The sequence below is a fragment of the Canis lupus genome, chromosome 3 (assembly GCF_048164855.1).
Source record: "Canis lupus baileyi chromosome 3, mCanLup2.hap1, whole genome shotgun sequence".
NCBI lineage: Eukaryota > Metazoa > Chordata > Mammalia > Carnivora > Canidae > Canis > Canis lupus.
In genome coordinates this window covers 36,348,063-36,368,765 of record NC_132840.1, presented here as the reverse complement: position 1 = coordinate 36,368,765, position 20,703 = coordinate 36,348,063, and the positions used below count along the sequence as shown (strand labels likewise).

The 20,703-nt window shown below is 40.1% G+C and overlaps 1 protein-coding gene across 3 annotated transcripts in view; it reads right to left on the bottom strand.

Moving 5' to 3' along the window:
• Positions 1–20,703, bottom strand: part of C8A (complement C8 alpha chain) — a 65,073-nt gene that overhangs the window by 29,700 nt on the left and 14,670 nt on the right. For 2 of the 3 annotated variants that reach the window (XM_072820392.1, XM_072820391.1), the window contains exons 2-6: positions 17,823–17,925; positions 10,807–10,954; positions 6,662–6,851; positions 4,150–4,350; positions 1,858–2,098 (exon numbers count right to left, since the gene is read on the bottom strand). In XM_072820392.1, the coding sequence (XP_072676493.1) occupies positions 1,858–2,098; positions 4,150–4,350; positions 6,662–6,851; positions 10,807–10,954; positions 17,823–17,838 (796 nt within the window). In that variant the 5' untranslated portion in view covers positions 17,839–17,925. Of the gene's footprint in view, positions 1–1,857; positions 2,099–4,149; positions 4,351–6,661; positions 6,852–10,806; positions 10,955–11,954; positions 12,100–17,822; positions 17,926–20,703 lie in introns of all 3 variants that reach the window. The other variant, XM_072820390.1, reaches the window with a different exon arrangement.

Here is a 20,703-nt window from a genome sequence, read left to right as displayed (position 1 = left end):
CTAACCAGGAATCTAAATTAATGCCCTCTTTCAAACTCCATGTCTTGTTTTACATACTACGTACTAAGAGCTGTGCTGAGTACTAAAGAGATAAAGAAGTGTCAGACATAATCTTTGCTTTCAAAGATCTTGCTATCTTTATGAGAAAAATATTATAATTTGGAAAATTATCTTTTGAAGACTAAATAGTGTGAGGTTTATATGAAGGTGCTGAGGGAAAGAAATGGACATTCTGAGCTGGTGCAGTCCGGGAAACTTCTTGAAACTGGGAATTTGAATTTAGCTTTGAAATATGGAGAGATCTCTTAGCCTTTTACTCACTCATTGATTAGGTCGGTGATTCTCAAACTGTAGTGAGCATCAGAATTACCTGGAGGGCTTGTTAAAATACAGACTGCTGGGTCCTCTACCAGTTTCTGATTTAATAGGGATGGGAGCCTGAGAATTTACATTTCTAACAGGTTCCCAGGTGACGCTGATGCTGCAGTTAGAATCCACCCTTCAAGAATCACTGTTCTAGCCATTCAGACTGAGACCATGATGGCTGTTGATACTGTGTTAAGGAGTTTCGCTATTCAGGATTTTAGGCAAAGAAGTGATAATGTTTTTTATTTTTTATTTTATGTATTTTTATTTGTTTATTTATTATTACATTTTTTAAATTTTAATTCAATCTGCCAACATGTGGTATAACATCCAGTGCTCATCCCATTCAGTGCCTTTCTCAGTGATATCATTGTATCTGTACAATGAAAGATCATTCTGGAAGCAGTTGTTGAGAATGGATTGCAGAGGTGAGCCTTCCCCTAGAGACCATTTATTTTTTTAATATTTTATATATTTATTTATGAGAGACACAGAAAGAGAGAGGCAGAGGCAGAGTGAGAAGCAGCCTCCATGCAGGGAGCCCAATATGGGACTTGATCCTGTGGCTCCAGGATCAGCCCTGAGTGGAAGGCAGACGCTTAACTGCTGAGCCACCAATGCGTCCCCCTAGAGACCATTTAGAAGCCAATGCAGTGATAAGTGACAGGTGAGAACCCAGCCTACCACTGGATGGGTGGAGGAGATGGTTTGGGGGGAGGGTGGCAGGGATGAAGGCTAGTCCAGAGCCAGAATTGAAGGTTCTCTGAGATCTGCAGGGGTAAACGAGAGGAGGAATCTGGGATGACTCCAGGTTTCTAGCATCACTGACTGATTATATGGCAGTTACATTAACCAAGGATCTATATTTATAACAAGTTTTAACACTTTTAAAAGATTATTCATGAGAGACATCGAAGGAGAGACAAAGACACAGGCAGAGGGTGAATCAGGCTTCCTGTGGGGAAGACAATGTGGGACTTGATCCCAGGACCCTAGGGTCACACCCTGAGCCAAAGGCAGATGCTCAGCCCCTGAGCCACCCAGGCATCCCCAAGGTTTAACATTGTAAATAGCAAAATCCCAAATATTATTTATTATTATCAAAGAGGTAATCGTAGTGTAATAGAAAACACATAGTCTTGGGGAGCCAGACAAGTCTGAGTTCAAATACTGTTTGTGATGCTTCCTAGGAAGTCATTTCACCCCTCTGGCCCTCAGTTCCCTATAAATAATAATACTCTTAACTGGGGTGTTTACTACAATGTCCTTCTTGGTGCTCCTCACTCTGTTCTGCCCCCAGTCCATTGTCACCTCCACAGGTCTCCCTGCTCTGATTACAGCACTGCACAATGCAACTTCCTGCACAAATATTAGGTATGTTACCTTATACGGTTTTGCCAAATGAGATCATATGTGGTTCATAGTCAGTGCTCAGAAAATTGCAACCACATGTGTTGGCCACTGTGTGCATAAAGCTTCTGTTCTACTTACGTTGTGATTCCATTTCTTCTTTGTTAAGCACCAGGATATGTTCATAAATGCCACCCATCGATCCAGACGTTATGTAGTGAGTGCCATAGTCATTGATGAACTTGGCATACATGCCATAATTGTACTGCTCCGGAAGTTCCATTAATGACTGCAGCATGCCTTCATCCAGCACAATATTACCTCTCCTCATCTTAAAATGAGCAGTCTGCACCTTTGTGAAAACTCTGAGGAAGCTATATTTCTGCCAACCACCACCATGGAATAAGGGAAAAGAAGAAAGAGTACACATTTTATTACATGGCATGATGTGAAAGGCAGCATTTAGGAGCTATGGGAAATACGTTTATATATATATAAACATATAAATTTATATATATATATAAACATATGACTATATATAGTGACTGTATATGTCATAAACTTATGACTTATATATATATATATATAAGCTTATATATATATATATATATATATAAACATATGAGCATAAGTACACATAATGAAGTATTATTCTATTTTACAGGCATGTATTAAACACCAGGATGTGCCTGGCTGCCTCTCCTGTGCCTGCATCTCTGTTCCCCCTACCCCTGTTCAGGTCCCCTTCTCCTCAACTCTCAACTGGGTTGATTACTGCAACGCGCTCCACGGTGCTGCTCACTCTGTTCTGTCCCCAGTCCATTGTCACCTCCATACATCTCCCTGCTCTAATTACTGCATGGCACAAAGCAACCTCCTACACAAATATTCAGTATCCATGAAAAATTATGCTTAGGAATATTTTTGATGACATGAAATGCCAACATTATTTATTTAGGTAGCTTACTGAACGAGTAAGAGCCTTGCATTAGTCACTTGCATTATGCTAGGAGCAGAGGACATCATCTTGAATGACATAGACCCCTCCAATCATAGAGCTTATGTTCTAGTGGTAATCTTGTACTGTTAAGTAATAAAGTGAAGCAGGCTCCTGAGATAATAAAAAAGACAAGAATGGGGTAATATTGGATTGGTTTAAGGGAAAGGGGATCAGGGTGCCTAGGTGGCTCAGTCAGTTGAGCGTCGGACTCTTGGTTTTAGCTCAGGTCATGGTCTCAGGGTTATGAGATCAAGCCCTACATCAGGCTCCATGCTGAACATAGAGCCTGCTTAAGATTCTCTCTCCCCCACCCCGCTCCTTTCTCGTTCAGGCTCTCTTGCCCTCTCTCCCCCTCTCTCTCTCAAAAAAAAAAAAAAATTAAGGAGAGGATCGTGTATGGCCATTGCTTCCAAGTAAACCTTGATCCAAAGTGATAGTGAAATTTTGAAAAGGCCACCTGCTTTGAGAAATGTCCACATGACCATGTGATAGCCAGATCTCAGAACCATACTTCCCCTTCAGAGCGACAGCTAACTTTGCTTGTGGCAAAGCTCCCAAATGTAATTTATATCTGTTGATAAGTTAATTTTCATAACTGTATTGTCATCATCCAGAATAATTTTTTGAGCTCCAAGTAAATCTACAGCTCTGGTATCAATACAGTTGAGGCTTTTGGTAAACTTTTAATCAATTCGGTAAATATTTACCAGATGATTTCTCCATCTCTGTCACTCCCTACTTTCCCTTCCCATCCTGTGGGTCAGCTGGTTGAAGTCTTTGCAATCCCAAATTTGTGTGAGGCTGTCTGTCATCTCTAGGCCTTTGTGCAATGCTGTTCCCTCGGCCCAGAAGACCCATTACTAACTTCCACCTCACCTCATCGGGACAGCCTGTACTAGTCTTTAGATGCCATTTTTTAAAAAAATTCTTAAAAATAAAAAAAAAATTGATGTCAGTTTAGGTGAATGTCCATTCCTCAAGGAAGCATTGCCCGGTCGCTTAGGTTAATAGGAAGTTAGTGGTGAATGTCTGATAAATAAATGAATGATTGATAGAGCATGCCAGTCCTCCATCTATTCAGAAAAGCCTGGCTTGCTTTAGGATGCTTCCAAATCTAGTTCACAGGGCCTGGCTGTTTCCCTTTAAGCCATTACTATTCTAAGTATTTCCCTGTATGCTCCAGGTAACCATGAAAAAGAATGGGGTGAAGCGATAAGAGTTCTACTCTTATCATTTAATTTTATTCTCTTTGTGATGATTCTGTGTCCAAAAGCGTAATAAGAAAAACAAACATGATTACCACTGATCAGACATTTCCAATTACACAAGCAAATGCAGTTCAATTACTACTGTACTTTTTAATGCAATTAAGGTAATACATGTTCAGTGCAGATTATGGAATACTGTTTGACACAGGCATTATGCTTTAATACCTTCTTATTATACTTCTTTAACTCATCCAAGGATGAAGAGTTTTGTGAACTGGATACACCCACATCCACCGTTACAGAGCTGCCTGTGAAGCTCACACCCACAGTCACTCCCGTCGACACAAAGTTGTTATTTTTTACTTTAGAAAGAAGGTCATGTGCATCATCATATAACTCTGAAGAGAATCTAGTATCTGCCAGCGCCTGAAAAGAAGCAAACAGATGTTAGCTTTGTGCACGTAGTTATATTACAATTTGTGCTTCATATTTAAATCTTTGCTCTGTAAAATATCTCAAGTTGCAGATTATTATAAATAATTATTTTAAAAGGCTACTCCAGGCGTCAGATTGATGCTCACTCACTAAAATACCAAAAATACAGCAGTTAGTTTAGTTATTGCTTAGTGGCAGTGCTAAAAAATTTATTTTTAAATACACACACACACATACACACAACTCATGATTCTGATAAAATGCTATATTGTTTGAATACAGATTTTTTTTTCCAGCTGACTTATCCTTCCTGTAGGGCACCTATCTCTGCAATGGAGATATCCAGAAAGCCACATCTGGGTGTGGATCTGAGAGGAAAGGGTCAAGGAAGGCGAACAGGTGGTGGGAGTTGTAGGCGAAGTATGCTCTAGTACTGCCCACAAATGCAGGGTTATTTCATTCCAGGCACACGGTAGGGTTGCACTTCTCTTCCAGCTTGAACAGAGGCATGGCTTTGTTCCTGGCCTAAGCCAAGAGAGTAAGGCTTAAGCACAAGTGGTTAGTTCTGCAATCACAGGAGCATGTGTTGAGATAGAACCTCCATTAGTTTGGATCCCAAGTGTCTGTGATGATGAGTTCCCCTTCCACCCTAGGATAGACGTGTAGCATAGGGCCACTGCTGCTTTAAAGCACTGAGACTTCAGAATCCTTTGTTGCCACAGCATAGCCTAGTCTGTCTTGCTGGACACATAAGCCTCAGACTATCCTCGAGGTTAGGGAAATGGCATTGTCTGTGTCTTCCAGCTCAGCTTACCATAGGCTTGATGGTAGCAGTGCAAGTGGGGTAGGGAAGTAGGGGTGGAAGTGGGATGGGGAAATAGAATATTCCAAAGCAAGGAGTGGGGTGGACTTGTCCTGTCTTCAGTACTTTTTTCTTGAGAAAGTTGGGGGAAGGGGAATGTAACTAATAATTGTTCAGAATCCCTGGATCCTACCATCTCTCTGTAAAGATAGAATGCATATGACTATATGCATGTAATGTGTATAATCTGTCTTTCCTTTTAAATGACATATAGCCAGGCTTCATTGAGATAATCTGGGTTTGAATCTTGTCTCTGCCACCTACTGCAGCATACCTTTGGGCCTGATACTTTATCCCTCTAAGTCTCTTGGTCTTTTCATATCTGAAATGGGGCAATGATAACATGTACCTCATTGTGTTTGTGAGGATTAAATGAGACAATTTGTGTGGAAGTGTATGATCTGGTGCATGTGAGCAACCAGTGAAGCTGTCTGTGTAGCTATCTCACCTAGAGGGTAAGGGGTACAGCAAGGAATGGTTGGGAGTAGGCCCTTGAGCTGGTCATGAGCCATGTGGCGCTCTGAGCGACCAGAATACCACAGAATTTTAGAGATGGATGGAATTTAGGGATCAGCAGCATTTTGCAAGCACTTCTCAACAGCAGATCCCTTTCTTTAAACAAAATCACATATGGAAAAAAAAATCACATATGGAAACCCAAGATAAGAAAGTTATCAGAGAAAGACAAACACCATGTGATTTCACTCAAATGTGGAATATAAGAAACAAAACAAATGAACACAGGAAAAAAGAGACCAAAAAAAAAAAAAAGATTCTTAAATATGAAGAACAAACAAGTGGTTGGCATAGAGGAGGTAGGGGGAGGATAAGTGAAACAGGAAGAGGGAATTAAGAGTGCACTTAACCTGATAAGCACAGGTATCCTGTGGGGCTATTGAATCACTATACTGTACACATTAAAGTAATATAATAGTGTATGCTAACTATACTGGAATTTAAAAAAAGAAAGAAAGAAGGTGATCAGTGGGGAGCTGCTCTTGGTGAAACTGGGGGCCTTGGGCTCAGAACCCTACCCAGACACCTCCTGTCCTGATCCCTAATTTACATGGCAGGAAACTGGGCCCAGGGAGGGGCAATGATCTGCTCAAGGTCCCAAATACTTATATTCTACAAGAGCACAACATGGAAACAGGCCTTATGAGAACTGAACCCGGGATCTGTGTCATTGATTATGGAATGGAGCCAAGATGTAGCAAGTGGATGGTCACATTTCTGTCCTGCCTGTCATTGGCCCTGCCCTCGTTGTCAGTGCCCTCCAGCACGGAGCATGCGTAGGAGCAGATGTCAGGGGAACTTCAGCCGCCAGCAAGCTCTATAGCAACTAGAACCTTCCAAATCAAGGAGTCCATCTCCATCCACAGGCCTCTCTCTCCCCACCCCCACCCTCCAGTGGCCTGTGAGCACCCCATGCAGACTTACCTCAAAGTGGTACTTGAGGAAGTTGTAGGGTTTCCGGAAGTACTTCTCATCCTCTCCATAGTAGAGACGCTCACAGGTGGGGTCATATCGAATCTCCCTCCATTCCCCATTGTACACTGTCTCACACTGGCCCCCATAATACCTGGGGTCATACACATGCTGAGCTTCTTTCTGGGTCAGGATATTGTATCTAAATCGAAAAGGCAGATAGCTTCTGGGAGAGAACACTGAAAAGGCCAAGATAGCATAAACTCTCTTCCAGAAGACATTATTGCTGGTCCAAGCAGTGGCTTCTCAGACTTGGTTCTGGGTGGAGCCCTTGGGTTCCTCAAAGTACCTTAAATTCCACTTTGGGTAACACTGGAAACCTCAGTGGGTTCAGCCAGGCCCCAGTTCCCTTTGACCAGAGCAGCTGACAGCTCTATCCTTGCCTACAACGATGCTCCCACAGAGAAGGCACTCCTAAAAATTTGTTGTGTGAGTTACAGAAGAATAGGCACAATTATCAGAAATCCAAGAACAGAGTCCAACAGGTTGAACCCATTTCCCAGCTCTGCTAAACCTCACTATGTGACCTTGGGCAAATCATTTAACCTTTCTATGCCTCAGTTTAGTCATTTATAAAAAGCAGTTAATACAGCTGCCCTCAGAGAGTTAAATATGAGTTACAACATACAAAGGAACCAGAAAGTACTTAGCATATATCAAATACTGAATAAATGTTGCTATTGTTATCTTTATGCTGTTTCAGAAAAGCTCTGATGGTAAAAAATAGATTTGACATGTTGACTCTCAGTACCAAGTTGAGACTCTAATCCTCAGAAAGGCTGTTGTCTTCAAGGTGGCATGGAACAGCAGAGGGTGTGATTTGAAGATCATTGAGACTCCTGTTTAATTTCTAGCTCTGTCACATACTAGCTGTGTGAATCTGGACACATTCTAGATGTTTTCTGAAGCTCATTTTCCTCATTTGAAGAACAGGCATAATAAAACTACTTCTCATGCTTTTTGTGAAGTCTAAATGAGAGTATTAAAGTAAAATGGAAGCAAAGTTATAAAACATATTAGGCACTCCACAAATGATACTTCCTCTCCTCTAGCCCAGTACCCTTCCAGAAACACTTTCCTTCACTTCACCCTCTGGGAGGCATTTCACATCCATCTGCCCAAGAACTCCATTTTAGGCTATAGATGACTGAACTATATTGAGGCATGAAAAGTGTTACACAGATGAAAGAAAGCCTTAATTTTCTACAAAGGAGAGAGTTAACTGAACAAAAACATTTTAATTTGGCTAAGAGATCCAAGGCCTAACAATCAAAGCCTCTTCTGATATAGATAATAAAATGTTTGCTTGTCTCTGCCCTTCAAACTCCTATGCAGCCTTTTAAACCCAACTCAAACATTGCCTCCTCTATCTGACCTTCTGTTATTATCCTGGACAGAGTATTGTTGCTTCCTCTGTGTTCTCATGGCATTCAGTGATTACCTTTGGTATAGCATTTGTCATATTTGCTCGTTCCCTCAGTGAAAAGGCACAAGGGCAGAAGATGAGCAGGGGGTTAACTATGAATAATACCTGCCTCAAAGGAATAAATGGATAATTATAGAGCACTTGGCATACAGTAGAAATTCAAGGTATGTTACCTTCATTCTTCACCTCCTCTCTCCATCTCTTTCTTCATATTAATGGAAGTGATGTGGTAATAGCTATGGTGAATTGAATACACACTCTACCAGACATTCAGCATTCATTAACTTTCAACCTCATGACAATTTTGTAAATGCAGAAATTGAAGCTCAGGAAAAGTAGGTAATTCGCCTGTAGTCACAGCTAAATTTTTTTTTGGTACAAAATCTGGGTGCCTTCCCTTTACTTTGCCCCCTTACTTTTCTTTTTGCCCATTAAACATGTTTCTGCTTTTGGCTTATAAATATAGACTCTCTAGTGAGCTAAACAAAAATTCAAAGAAATAATTACTCCTAAGATTATAACTATAACTTCTAAGCATATGAGGTTACTAAGCCACGTATATTTAGAAAAGCAGATTGCAGAAGACCCAGTGAAAATGAAAAGACAGAGAAAAATTCCACTTTTAGGAAATCTGTGCAGAAATACTCACATGCATACAAAGATAAGGTACAAGGATGTTCCTTGCAGCATTGTTTATAAGAGGGGAAAATGGGAACAAGCTAATTATCTTTCAATAGAAAGTAGTCAAATGAATTTTCATGTATTTATACTATGGGAGAAGAGTCAGCAACTTTTTTTTTATAAAGGGTCAGATACTAAACATGGGCTTTATATAGCCCATGGGTCTTTGTTGCAAATACTCAACACCCATCATTGTGGGATGAAAGCTGCGTCCCAGTAAACATTTATTTACAAAAATAAGAAGCAGCCTGAATTTGGCCTTCGGGCCATAGTTTGCTGACCCCTGTTATAGAACACTATGTTTCTTAGAAAAAGACAGTAGAAAATGGGGGTGGAGGGCATCTTCAAAATATATTGTTAAGTAAAAATCAAGTTACACACAATATGTATAGTATGATCACATTTATGTAAAATATACTTATGGCTATCATGTACAATACTTATAGGCATATCTTCCATACATTGTATATTGTCAGTGTATTTTTTACATGATCTGAAAGTCCTACACCAAACTGTTGATGGGGGTCAGTCAGTTCTAGGGAAAGAAGTAGGAAGAAGTGGCCTTCAGGGGTGCAGATTGGGGAGGATGAAGGAAGACTTTCGGTTTTTACCACAAATATGTATTACTTCTGTGGCAATCAATAAAAATTTAAAAACTGTGACATCCTTAAATTAAAAAACGATCTCAGGAAAGCCTTCTGAGATCTTGGCAGAATGAAAAACTCAAAGTGTCAGCTATTGGGAGTGGAGGTGGGGCCACTGTGTTGATGTCAGTGTTCAGTGTGGGCAAAGCACACTTGGGAAGTGTATTCAAATGCTCCTTTGAATCACATGAGAGCAAGATCATGGTCTTCAACCTTTTTGCCAATAAGGAGGGAATTTCTTTTCAAATTAACAATTCACCATTTCATGCTTCTCCTTTATTTACCCGCAATCACTTTCAAAATCAACAAAATCCCCTTTTATTAGTATTAGGGGCTGAATTGTGTCTAACATTTAGGTGTTGAAGTCCTGGCCCCAAAACCTCAGAATTTGACTGTATTTTAGTGAGAGGGTCTTTACGTAGGTAATTGAGTTAAAATGGGGCTGTTAGGCCCTAATCTAATATGACTGGTGTCCTTATAAGAAGAGATTAGGAAGCACCTGGGTGGCTCAGTCAGTTGGCTGACTCTGGATTTTGGCTCGGGTCATGATCTTGGGGTTCTGGGATTGAGCACCCCTGTGTTGGGTTCGGTGCTCAATGGGTAGTCTGCTTAAGAATTCTCTCTCTCTCTTCTCCTGCGTTACCCCCGCTTGCATGCTCTATCTCTCTCAAATAAATAAATCTTTTGAAGAAGAAGAAGAAGAAGAAGAAGAAGAAGAAGAAGAAGAAGGAGGAGGAGGAGGAGGAGGAGGAGGAGGAGGAGGAGGAGGAGGAGGAGAGTGCCTGGGTGGCTTAGTTGGTTAAGCATCCAACTCTTGATTTCAGCTCAGGTCGTGATCCGAGTCCTGGGATGGAGCCCAGTGTCGGGCTCTCTGCTAAGTGGGAGTCTGCTTCTGCCTCTCCCTCTGCCCCTCCCCCCATGCTCTCTCACTCTCTCTCTCAAATAAATAAAAATCTTTAAAAAGGATAAAGAGATTAGGACCCAGACACACACTGAAGGAAAGCCATCGACGAGCCAAGAAGAGTGGCCTCAAAAGAAGCCAACCCTGCCATCACTTTGACCTCAGACATCCAGCCTCTAGAACTATGAGAAATAAATTTCTGTTGCTTAGAAGCCACCCAATGTGTGGCATTTTGTCATAGTAGCCCAAGTGGACCATCACGCTACCTTTAGTAGCCCAAGTGGACCATCACGCTACCTTTAGTAGCCCAAATGGACCATCACACTACCTCAGAGGGCTGCCTCATGGGATGCACTGCCGAAGGATCCTCTTCTGTCCTCAAAATAATACTGGTGATCGAAAAGAACCATTCTGTGTCCCCAAACAGCTGGAAGGCAAGACTCACCCCAAGGCCGCACTCTCTGAGCCTGGAATGGGTTCATACTGGCTGCAGTCATTTTCAGCCACCCTGACATCTTCACAGTCATCCTCATCAGAGCCATCAAGGCAATCCTTGTCTCCATTACACACAAGGTGGTGTTTCAGGCAGCGACCTAAGAGAGAGAGGAGAGGCTGTGGGAGCCTCTCAGACTCCTCCCTCTCCCCCGTGACCCACATCCAGAGTCACCACATCCATCCCACTTCCCAAGCAGCCCCTCACCCCTCTTCATCTCTCTGTCCCCTGCCCTCCTTCCATCCTGTTTCCTACTCCTAGCTCCCACTCCCAGCTCAGGCCCCGCAGCAGGCTCCCCTCTAAAACTCATCCTCCATGTGGCAGCTCCAGTGATGTTTCTAAAATGTCAGTGTGGCCGTGTCATCCCCCTGCTCTATATCCTTCCATGATTTCTATTCCTGTTCTTCCAAATGCCACAGTATGGTCCTCCATTCCCTACCAGACCCATCCCCTATCTCTCTTCCCAAAGCCCTGACCTGCAATCATTCTGCACCCATTGCTAGTCCTTAAATCCCTGTGTGTGTTTGCATATTCTTTCTCCTCACTAATTCATTGCTACTTTCTAAGTCTCAGCTCAAGTGCCACTTTAAAGCCTGTTCTGACTCCCCAACACAGTTTGGTCATTCCTAGCCAGTGAGGGCCATTGACCCATGGGCCTATGCCTGTTACACTGGCAATCACACAGTATTGTCTCCTTGTAGGTCTACGACTAGACCTATGACTCCTTGTAGGTCTCACTCCCAAAGACGCTAGGGCTACCTCATTGTCAGGCACATTACCTTTTCATCTTCTGTGTCACCAGCAGGTAGCCCGCTGCCTGGCACATATGTGCCCAATCAATATTTATTCAATGAAGGGATGAATGAGTGAATTAATTTAGAATTTAATCAATGGATGTTCCTACAAACTTATATCAAAATTACTTGGGATACTGGGTGGGTTGGCTTAAAACGTAGGTTCCTGAGCCCCACCCCAAACCTACAGAATGACAGCCGCTAGGGGAAGAGCTAGAGAGTCGGCATTTGAACAAGCTCCAGGGTGACTGTTTTTGCATTTAGTTTGACAGGGCACAGCTGTTATCCCACTGGAATGCTACTCACCTGTCTCCTTACACTGGAAATCCTGTCCACACTGTGCTTGGTGTAGACAAGCTGTGGGACTGTGACAGCTGGCTTGATCCCAGACATCACCACTGCAGATGGTTCCCCCAAACTTGTCTGGTTGCAGGAGGCTCCGGTATCGGTACTAAATCAGATTTTGAACCAGACAGATTCACTGTCTATCAATCAAACAAGATTTGTGCAGGCGGGTCTCGGCTCAACATAAGGAATAACTGTCTGATGATTGAGAGCTGCCTAAAAAGCTGTCTTTTGAGGGGATGGGTGTTACTAAGTGGTGTTGTTCAGCCAGGGGTGGCACAGTAACCAGTGGGAATGTTGAATAGGTCCTCCAAAGATCAAATGAAAGACTTGAACAAAATATTTCTTTTTACTTGTTAGGAAGGACCTTCTCTCCCCACCTCTTCAACCAGTTAGTACCTATTCATCTTTCATGATTCCCAGTGTACCTCCTCTACATTTTTTATAGTTCCCTGTGCCTCCTTCTCTCTTCCCACTTGTCATCCCTGGTCGACTTATTTGTTTATTTACTTTTCTCACTAGTTTAAGAATAGTTTGCAAACAGGGGATGGAGTGGCAAAAGGAGGACCATGTCTTATTTGGTTTCATACACTTGACACGTAATCTATGGTCATGTACGTGAGAGGTACTTTTATAAGATGTTTGTTGCTTTCGCTCTGCAACATTTCTTCTGGTCATGGCATCCTCTTTCCTTGGGACATATCTCATATGGTTCTAGTGGCATTGATATCACCCCCTGAGTCACAGGAATGTGTGATCCAGGCCGGATCAACCAGGGTACCACATCTGCCAAATTGCAATGATTGGCTTTGGGATCATGACTCAACCTTAGGGCAATCATTATTCTCTCAGAAGATTTTCTTGAACTATTGGAAAAGACAGTATCTTTTTTTCTGAAGTTACTAGGAACTGTGTGCATCAAGTGGTCATCTAGCCTACTAGGTAGAAAGAGCTCATCCAAGAGATAGAGACATCATCTGAGTCCCTGGGTGCAGCTATGACTGCACATGAACAAATTCTTGTTCAAAGAAAGACAGAAAGAATAAAAATGCATACCAATCTTGGAGCTCTATGGTTTCATGATACTACTTTCTATATGGTGTACAGCTTTGGGCACTAATGTAGAAGAAGGAAGCTGAGCACTAGGATATCCAGAGAAAAATGAAATTCCATCCCCACCTTCAAGAAGTTTAGCGTCAAAAAAAAAAAAAAAAAAGCTTAGCGTCTAGTTGAGGAGATAAAATGTTAACATAGGAAACATGCTGAATGGAGAGCTCCATATTTTCTGCCGCCTCTTGCCTTGGCCCAGCCTACAAGATTTTCTTTCAAAACTGTTCTGAACTAAGTAGGAAAGCAGTGGTTTGAACAGCAAATAAAGTGAAAACCTAGCCTCTTTCTTTCTTCTTTCTTTCTTTCTTTCTTTCTTTCTTTCTTTCTTTCTTTCTTTCTTTCTTTCTCTTTCTTTCTTTCTTTCTTTCTTTCTTTCTTTCTTCCTTCCTTCCTTCCTTTCTTCTTTCTTTCTTTCTTTCTTTCTTTCTTTCTTTCTTTCTTTTTCTTTCTTTCTTTTCTTCTTTCTTTCTTTCTTTCTTTCTTTCTTTCTTTCTTTCTTTCCTTCCTTCCTTCCTTCCTTCCTTCCTTCCTTCCAGTATAGTTGGTGCACAACAGAGTGCACCAATTTCAATTAATTTCAATTGCACAACAGAGTGATTCAACTTCTCTATGTTATATGTTCACAAGCATAGCTATCACCATACAATGCTGTTACAATACCATTGACTATATTCCCTATGCCGTACTTTTTATCCACATGACCTACTTATTCCATAAATAGAAGCCTATATTTCCCACTTCCCTTACCCATTTTGCCCATCTTCCCCATCCCCAGCCCTCTGGAAACCATAAATTTGTTCTCTGTATTTATAGGTCTGGTTCTGCATTTTGTTCATTTGTTTATTCCTGAATCTATTTCTTACTTGCTATATAAAGTATCAGTGCCTGATACTTTGTGCTTCGGTTCCCAAATCTGTAAAATGAGGTGGTTGATCAAGATGACCTCACCAATTACAGTTGCTAATGATTGTTTCACCTGTTCCCTGTAGGTGAAAGAGCATGAGCATGAGAATTTAGACTGACTGAGTTCTCACTTACCAACTCACCATAAGCAAGCCACTTACCTTTTCTGAGTTCCTGTTTTTTAATATGTAAAGTAGATGTGATGACCCTTCACTTTGAAAGGGTGTTGTGAGAACTAAGTGAGAGAATGTGTGAGCAAAGCACCTAGCCCTGTGTCTGGCATATCATTGGTGCTCAATAGCTTTCCCCGTCATTATCAGTGGAGTCTTTTCCAGCTGATTCCAGTGGGTGCCTGTGAAGCATGCAGTTTCCCCTCTCTCTCCTCTTGCCTACTTTTGCCTCTGCAACTGCTCATGAGTAAAGAGACAGGAGTAGCAAAAAAAGGTGAAAAGCAAACCTGTTCATTTGCCTTTTCTGCCTCCCAGTTAATAAGAGTGATAAGAGATTTGTAAACTCAATGGGAAGAGATTAGAATTAACAATCAGTTTGGGAATATTAGGATATTTTAATTCTCTTCCCACATCTTGCCAAGATACGGTACATAAAGCACTACTCAGCATACTAATGTAGAGCCAAATTTTGTCACTCTTCATAATGTTCATCCGAGTTTTAAGACCTGCAGTTACCAACATGATGATGGCTATATAGCTACCATTTATTGAGTGCTCACTACTGGCGGGATACTTCACATTCTTTATCTCATTTAATCCTCACAAATTGAGGAGGTTAAAGACTATTCTGAATCCCATTTTTAAGCTGGGTTGGAATTCCAGTTCTGCTGCTCACTCTCTTTGCATCACTATATAAATTACTTAACATCTCTGACCCTCAGTTTTCCCATCTGTAGGAGAGATAGGAGAGTCTTGTGAAGATTAGTGATAAGACTTGTATAGATGTCAGCACTTGGCCTGTTTCCTGGAGTGCACTCATTAGTAATAGTTATCAACATCAGCATCATTTTTGTAGCCAGCTGTTGGGCTACTCCAGAAGGATTTATGACTGAGTGGGGATTGGATTAGATAGCCACTAATATCATTATGATTCTTCACAGAGTTCGAGGGGAGGTAGTAGAGTGAAGTGGTTAGGCACATGGGCATTTTCGAATCCGACTGACCAAGAGTTAAATCTAGGCTGTGTCTCTATTGGTGACCTAACCAAAGGGGCAATGGTATCTTGGAGTTGGCTGTGAAAGTCAACTAAGACAATTTATTAAAGCATTAGCACAGTGCCTGATATATAAAAATTATTTAATAAATGGTGACTATAAATGCCATTATCATCCTTCTTGTGGTTTCTGTATTGGAATGCTGGTACAGACACGAGGTTCATTCCCACTGAATCCCCATTTTCTGGGTTGTTATCAAATAATGAAGACATTGTGCTGCAGAGAGGTTGGTGCAGATACTCCCTTAGAGACTTCTCCGTGCTGGTGCCTGTGTTGGTATCATTAAGACATAATTTTCTTTTCTAGCTGGTTGATAATGTTTCTTTCTAGAAATGCACATCTTTGGGTGATTTTGAGAGGGAGAAAAACACATTAATAAGAGGAAACTAGGGTGGTCTTTCACTTAAGTAATTAACAGAATTTAATGATTTTAAGGATTATTTTAAGGACACATATGTTGGGGTGCCTGGGTAGCTCAGCTAGTTAAGCATCTGCCTTTGGCTCAGGTCATGATCCCAGGGTCCTGGGATTCAGCTCCAGGCTAGGCTCTGGCAGGGAGTCTGCTTCTCTGTCTGTACCACACCCCCCCCCCCCGCCCGTGTTCTCTTTCTCTCTCCCTCTCTCAAATAAATAAATAAAAGATCTTTAAAAAAAATAGACACATATGTCTTTATGAGTAGTGAAAGGAGTAATTCAATTCTGATCTAAATAGTAAGTCATTCACCTGTGCTATCTGCTATCTAAGCTGCAACACAGGACAAATATATCTATATCTATCTATCTATCTATCTATCTATCTATCTATCTATCTACATAGATATAGATATAGATAGAGAGTTTAGAATATATAATAAGTTAATAATGGCCATGCAAAGAAATCAAATCCTAGTCCTTGAAAGTTGTAAATGTCACCTTATTTGGAAAAAGGGTCTTTGCAGATATTATTAAGCTTTTTGAAATGAAGAGATTATACTGGATTATCCAGGTAGGTCCTAAATGTCCTCACAGTATCCTTAAAAGGGAAAGGCAGAGGGAGATTTAACACAGACACACAAAGTAGACACACAGAAGAGGAGGAGGTGATATGGCTGCAGAGGCAGAGATTGTAGCACAGAGATTGGCCATAAGTCAGGGATTGCTGATGGCCACCAGAAGCCAGAAGAGGCAAAGAACAGACTCTCCCCTAGACCCTCCAGAGGGAGCATGGCCCTACCAAACTTCTGGCCTCCAGAACTGTGAAAGAATACATTTCTGTTGTTTTAAGCAACCCAGTTTGTGGCAATTTGTTACAGCAGATTCAGAAAACTAACATAGGATATCAAAACAAAATGAGATTTGGGAGCTAGATATTTTTGAGCAGTGCAGTCTAGGATTCTTTGGCATATCTCAGAAACAAGAGAGGCAGAATAAATAATTTCAGGCTTAGAAGCTGAATAAACTAGGTCCAAATTGTGTTTCCATCTGTAATGATTTTGAATTCCATGTGATTTTGAACAACTCATCAAGCCTTCACAGAGTAGCCCTACACCTAACTGAGGAGCAGGTCTGGAGTCAGGAGAAAACACTCTGGAGAAGCTCAGGTGAGAAAAGAGCCGGTCTTGATTCAGGCAGTGGAGAAGGGGACATGGCTAGTTAATTATAAAAACAGCTAAGAGTTACTGAACATTCACTATATGCCAAGGCGCCATGAAAAGCACTTTGTATACCTTACTCATTTAACGCTCATAGTAACTCTATGCTATAAGTACTATTACTACTTCCATTTATAGATGAGGAATCTGAGGCATAGAGAGGATAAAATATATGCCCAAAGTAACACAGCAAATAAGGTGCAAAGCCAGAATCTAAGCTGGAGAATCAGTGCTTAAACACTTAGACTTGATAGTAATGTGCCAATAGACATGCTTTAAGCAGTAGTATACCCATTGAGAGAGGTGGGAGCCTGGAGGCATCCTACCCTGGGTTCATCCAGTAAAGGCATGTGTTGTCTGTAAAGATCTTAAAATATAATTAAACAGAACAGAAGTTATTCTGTCTTTTATTATCACCATGAGCCAGTAACCCCTGAAAAAGGTCAGAGTGCTCCCAAAGTTCCCCTTCCCTTGAGATGCCACTGGGGTTAGTGGCCATTTTGGACCATTCAAAACCATTTAGGTGGGCAAGATAGACTCATGTGCGTTCTTTGGGTGTGCCAGCCTTTTCAGTCTGTAAACGTAGAATCCTTAGGAGCATTCTATGGTTTATCTTGGCTCCCCCATGGGTCATTAGCCCCTGTAGATGATCATCATTGGAGGGTAACTGATTGACCAGGACCCAGAGAGGCCATAGAGATCAGTGTGTCCATGTCTGAATGGCCACCTCTCTGCCCACAAAACATAACATACGTTATCTTTTGCAGCCTCACCCAGTAATGGCTTCTAAACAAAATCAGAAAAAGTTCTACCATCCATGTATCCATGGCTCCCAAATACCTATTTCTAGACCTGATTTCTTCCCAGATTTCTAAATTTATAGACCTGTTCATCTCCATTTAGGTGCCTAGTACACCATTCAAATATTAAATAACCCAAAACCAGTCACCAAGTTCTTACCTTTTTGTCCTGACATGGAAAGCAATCTGTCCACTCTGACCAGTTGCTCAGTTGGCAGGGAACTGCTGTGATGGGGGCACTCTGAACAGCCCGACTCACTCTCCTATAAAGAGGAAGGACGTCTGCTTCAATTTTTAAAATTTTTATTATGATATTTTTAGTGTTGTTGTAAACTCAAAAACATTTCTTAATATGAATGTATCTTATTAATATGAAAACAGATTAATTTTCCCCACCTTTTTTGAGGTATGAATGACAAAAATTATATATATTTTAGATGTATGATGTTACGGTTTTATATACATTGTGAAATGATTATTACAATCAAGCTAATTGATACATCTATTTCCTCACATATTTATCTCTGTGTGTGCGTGTGTGTGTATGTGTGTGTGTGTCTGGTGAGAACACTTAAGATCTACTCTCTTAGCTAATGTCAAGTACACAGTACAGTACTATTAACTCTGGTCACCATATTGCACATTAGATCCCCTGAACTTATTCATCTTATAACTGAAAGTTTGTACACTTTGACCAACCAGTTTGTATTTAACAGTCTGTTTTCCCCCCTTTTCTTTTTTTCTTCGTTCATTTGTTTTGTTTCTTAAATTTTACATATCAATGAAATTATATAGTATTTGTCTTTGTTTGGCTTATTTCACTTAGCATTATATTCTCTGGATCCATCCCTGTTGTTGCAAATGGCAAGATTTCATTCTTTCTTATGGCCAAATACTATTCCATTACATATATATAATATAAATAAAAATTATATATAATTTTATAATGCAATATAAATAAAATATTAAATAATAATATAATATACAGTATATATAACTTTATAATGTATATTATATTTATAAATATATAAAATATAATATGAATATAAATAAAAATTATGTAGAATTTTATATATAATATACAATTTTTCTATGATTTTATAATGCAACATAAATAAAATATAAAATATAAATATAAATAAAATAATCAAATATAAATTATATATATTTTATAATATAATATACATTTTATATATCATATTTATAGATATATAAAATATATGTATTATATATAATTATATAAAATATAATAACATGAAACCAACATTCTAATCCATTCATCTATTGATGTACACTTCAGTTGCTTCCATATCTAGGCTACTGTCAATAATGTTGCAATAAACATTGGGGTGTATGTATCTTTTCATATAGTGTTTTCATTTTCTTAGAGTAGATCCCCTGTAGTGTAATTACTGGATCATATGATAATTCTATTTTTAATTATTTGAAAAGCTTCTGGGGGATCCCTGGGTGGCTCAGCGGTTTGGCGCCTGCCTTTGGCCCAGGGCGCGGTCCTGGAGTCCCGGGATCAAGTCCCACATCAGGCTCCTTGCATGGAGCCTGCTTCTCCCTCTGTCTGTGTCTCTGCCTCTTTCTCCCCCTATGTCTATCATGAATAAATAAATAAAATCTTTTAAAAAACATGAAAAGCTTCTGGACTATTGTGCACATTGGTTGCACCAGCTTGCACTCCCACCAACAGTGTACAAGGGTTCTTTTTCTCTACATCATCACCAACACTTGTTGTTTCTTGTGTTTTTTATTTCAACCATTCTGACAGCTGTGAGGTGAGATCTCATCGTGGCTTTGATTTTAATTTTCCTATTGATTAGTGATGTTCAGCATCTTTTCATGTGTCTGTATGTCTTCTTTGGGAAAATGTCTATTCATATCCTCTTCCACTTTTAATTACATTATTTAGTTTCAGTTTTGAGTTGGTGTTGGGTATGAACCCCTTATCAGATAGATCATTTGCAAATATCTTCTCCCATTTGGTAGATTATCTTTTTCTCTTTTTTAAGATTTTATTTATTCATAAGAGATACAGAAAGAGAGAGGCAGAGACACAGGCAGAGGGAGAAGCAGGCTCCATTCAGGGAGCCCGACGTGGGACTCGATCCCGGGCCTCCAGGATCATGCCCTGGGCTTAAGGCTGTGCTAAACCACTGAGCCACCCCGGCTGCCCTCTTTTTCTTTTCTTGATGGCTTTCTTCACTGTACAAAAGCTTTTTATTTTGGTGTGGTCCTAGAAATTTAATTTGCTTTTGTTTCTCTTACCAAAGGAGACATATCTAGAAAAATGTTTCTACAGCTGATGTCAAAGAAATTGCTGTGTATTCTTTCTTCTGGGAATTTTATGGTTTTAGGTCTGACATTTAGGTCTTTAATACATTTGAGTTTATTATTGTGTGTGGTATAAGAAAGTATTCCAATTTCATTCTTTCACATGTAGCTGTCCAGTTTTCGTAGCGCCAGTTGTTGAGGAAATTGTCTTTTTTCCATTGTATATTCTTGCCTCCTTTGTTGTGGATTAGTGGACCATAAAAGTGTGGGTTTATTTCTGGGCTTTCTATTCTGTTCTGTTGTTGTATGTGTTCATTTTTGTGCTAGTACCATACTGTTTTGATTACTGCAGCTTTGTAGTATATCTTGACATCTGGAATTATGATATCTCCAGCTTTGTTGTTCTTTTTCAAGACTGGTTGGCTATTTGGGATCTTTTGTGATTCCATAAAAATTTTAGGATTATTTGTTCTAGTTCTGTGAAAAATTCTGTTTGTGTTTTGATAGGGATTACATTAAATCTGTAGGTTGCTTTGGGTAGTATGGACATTTTAATAATACTGCTCTTACTGTATGCAAATATGATGCTGGAGGATTTATATAAATTATCTGTTTTAATTCTATATCAATCATATTATGAATCAAATTATCATAATTTTAGAGACACAAGTACAAAGGAGAACTAACTTTTTGTACATTAATTTTGTATCCTACAGTTTTACTGAATTTATTTATTACTTTTAATAGTTTTCTGGTAA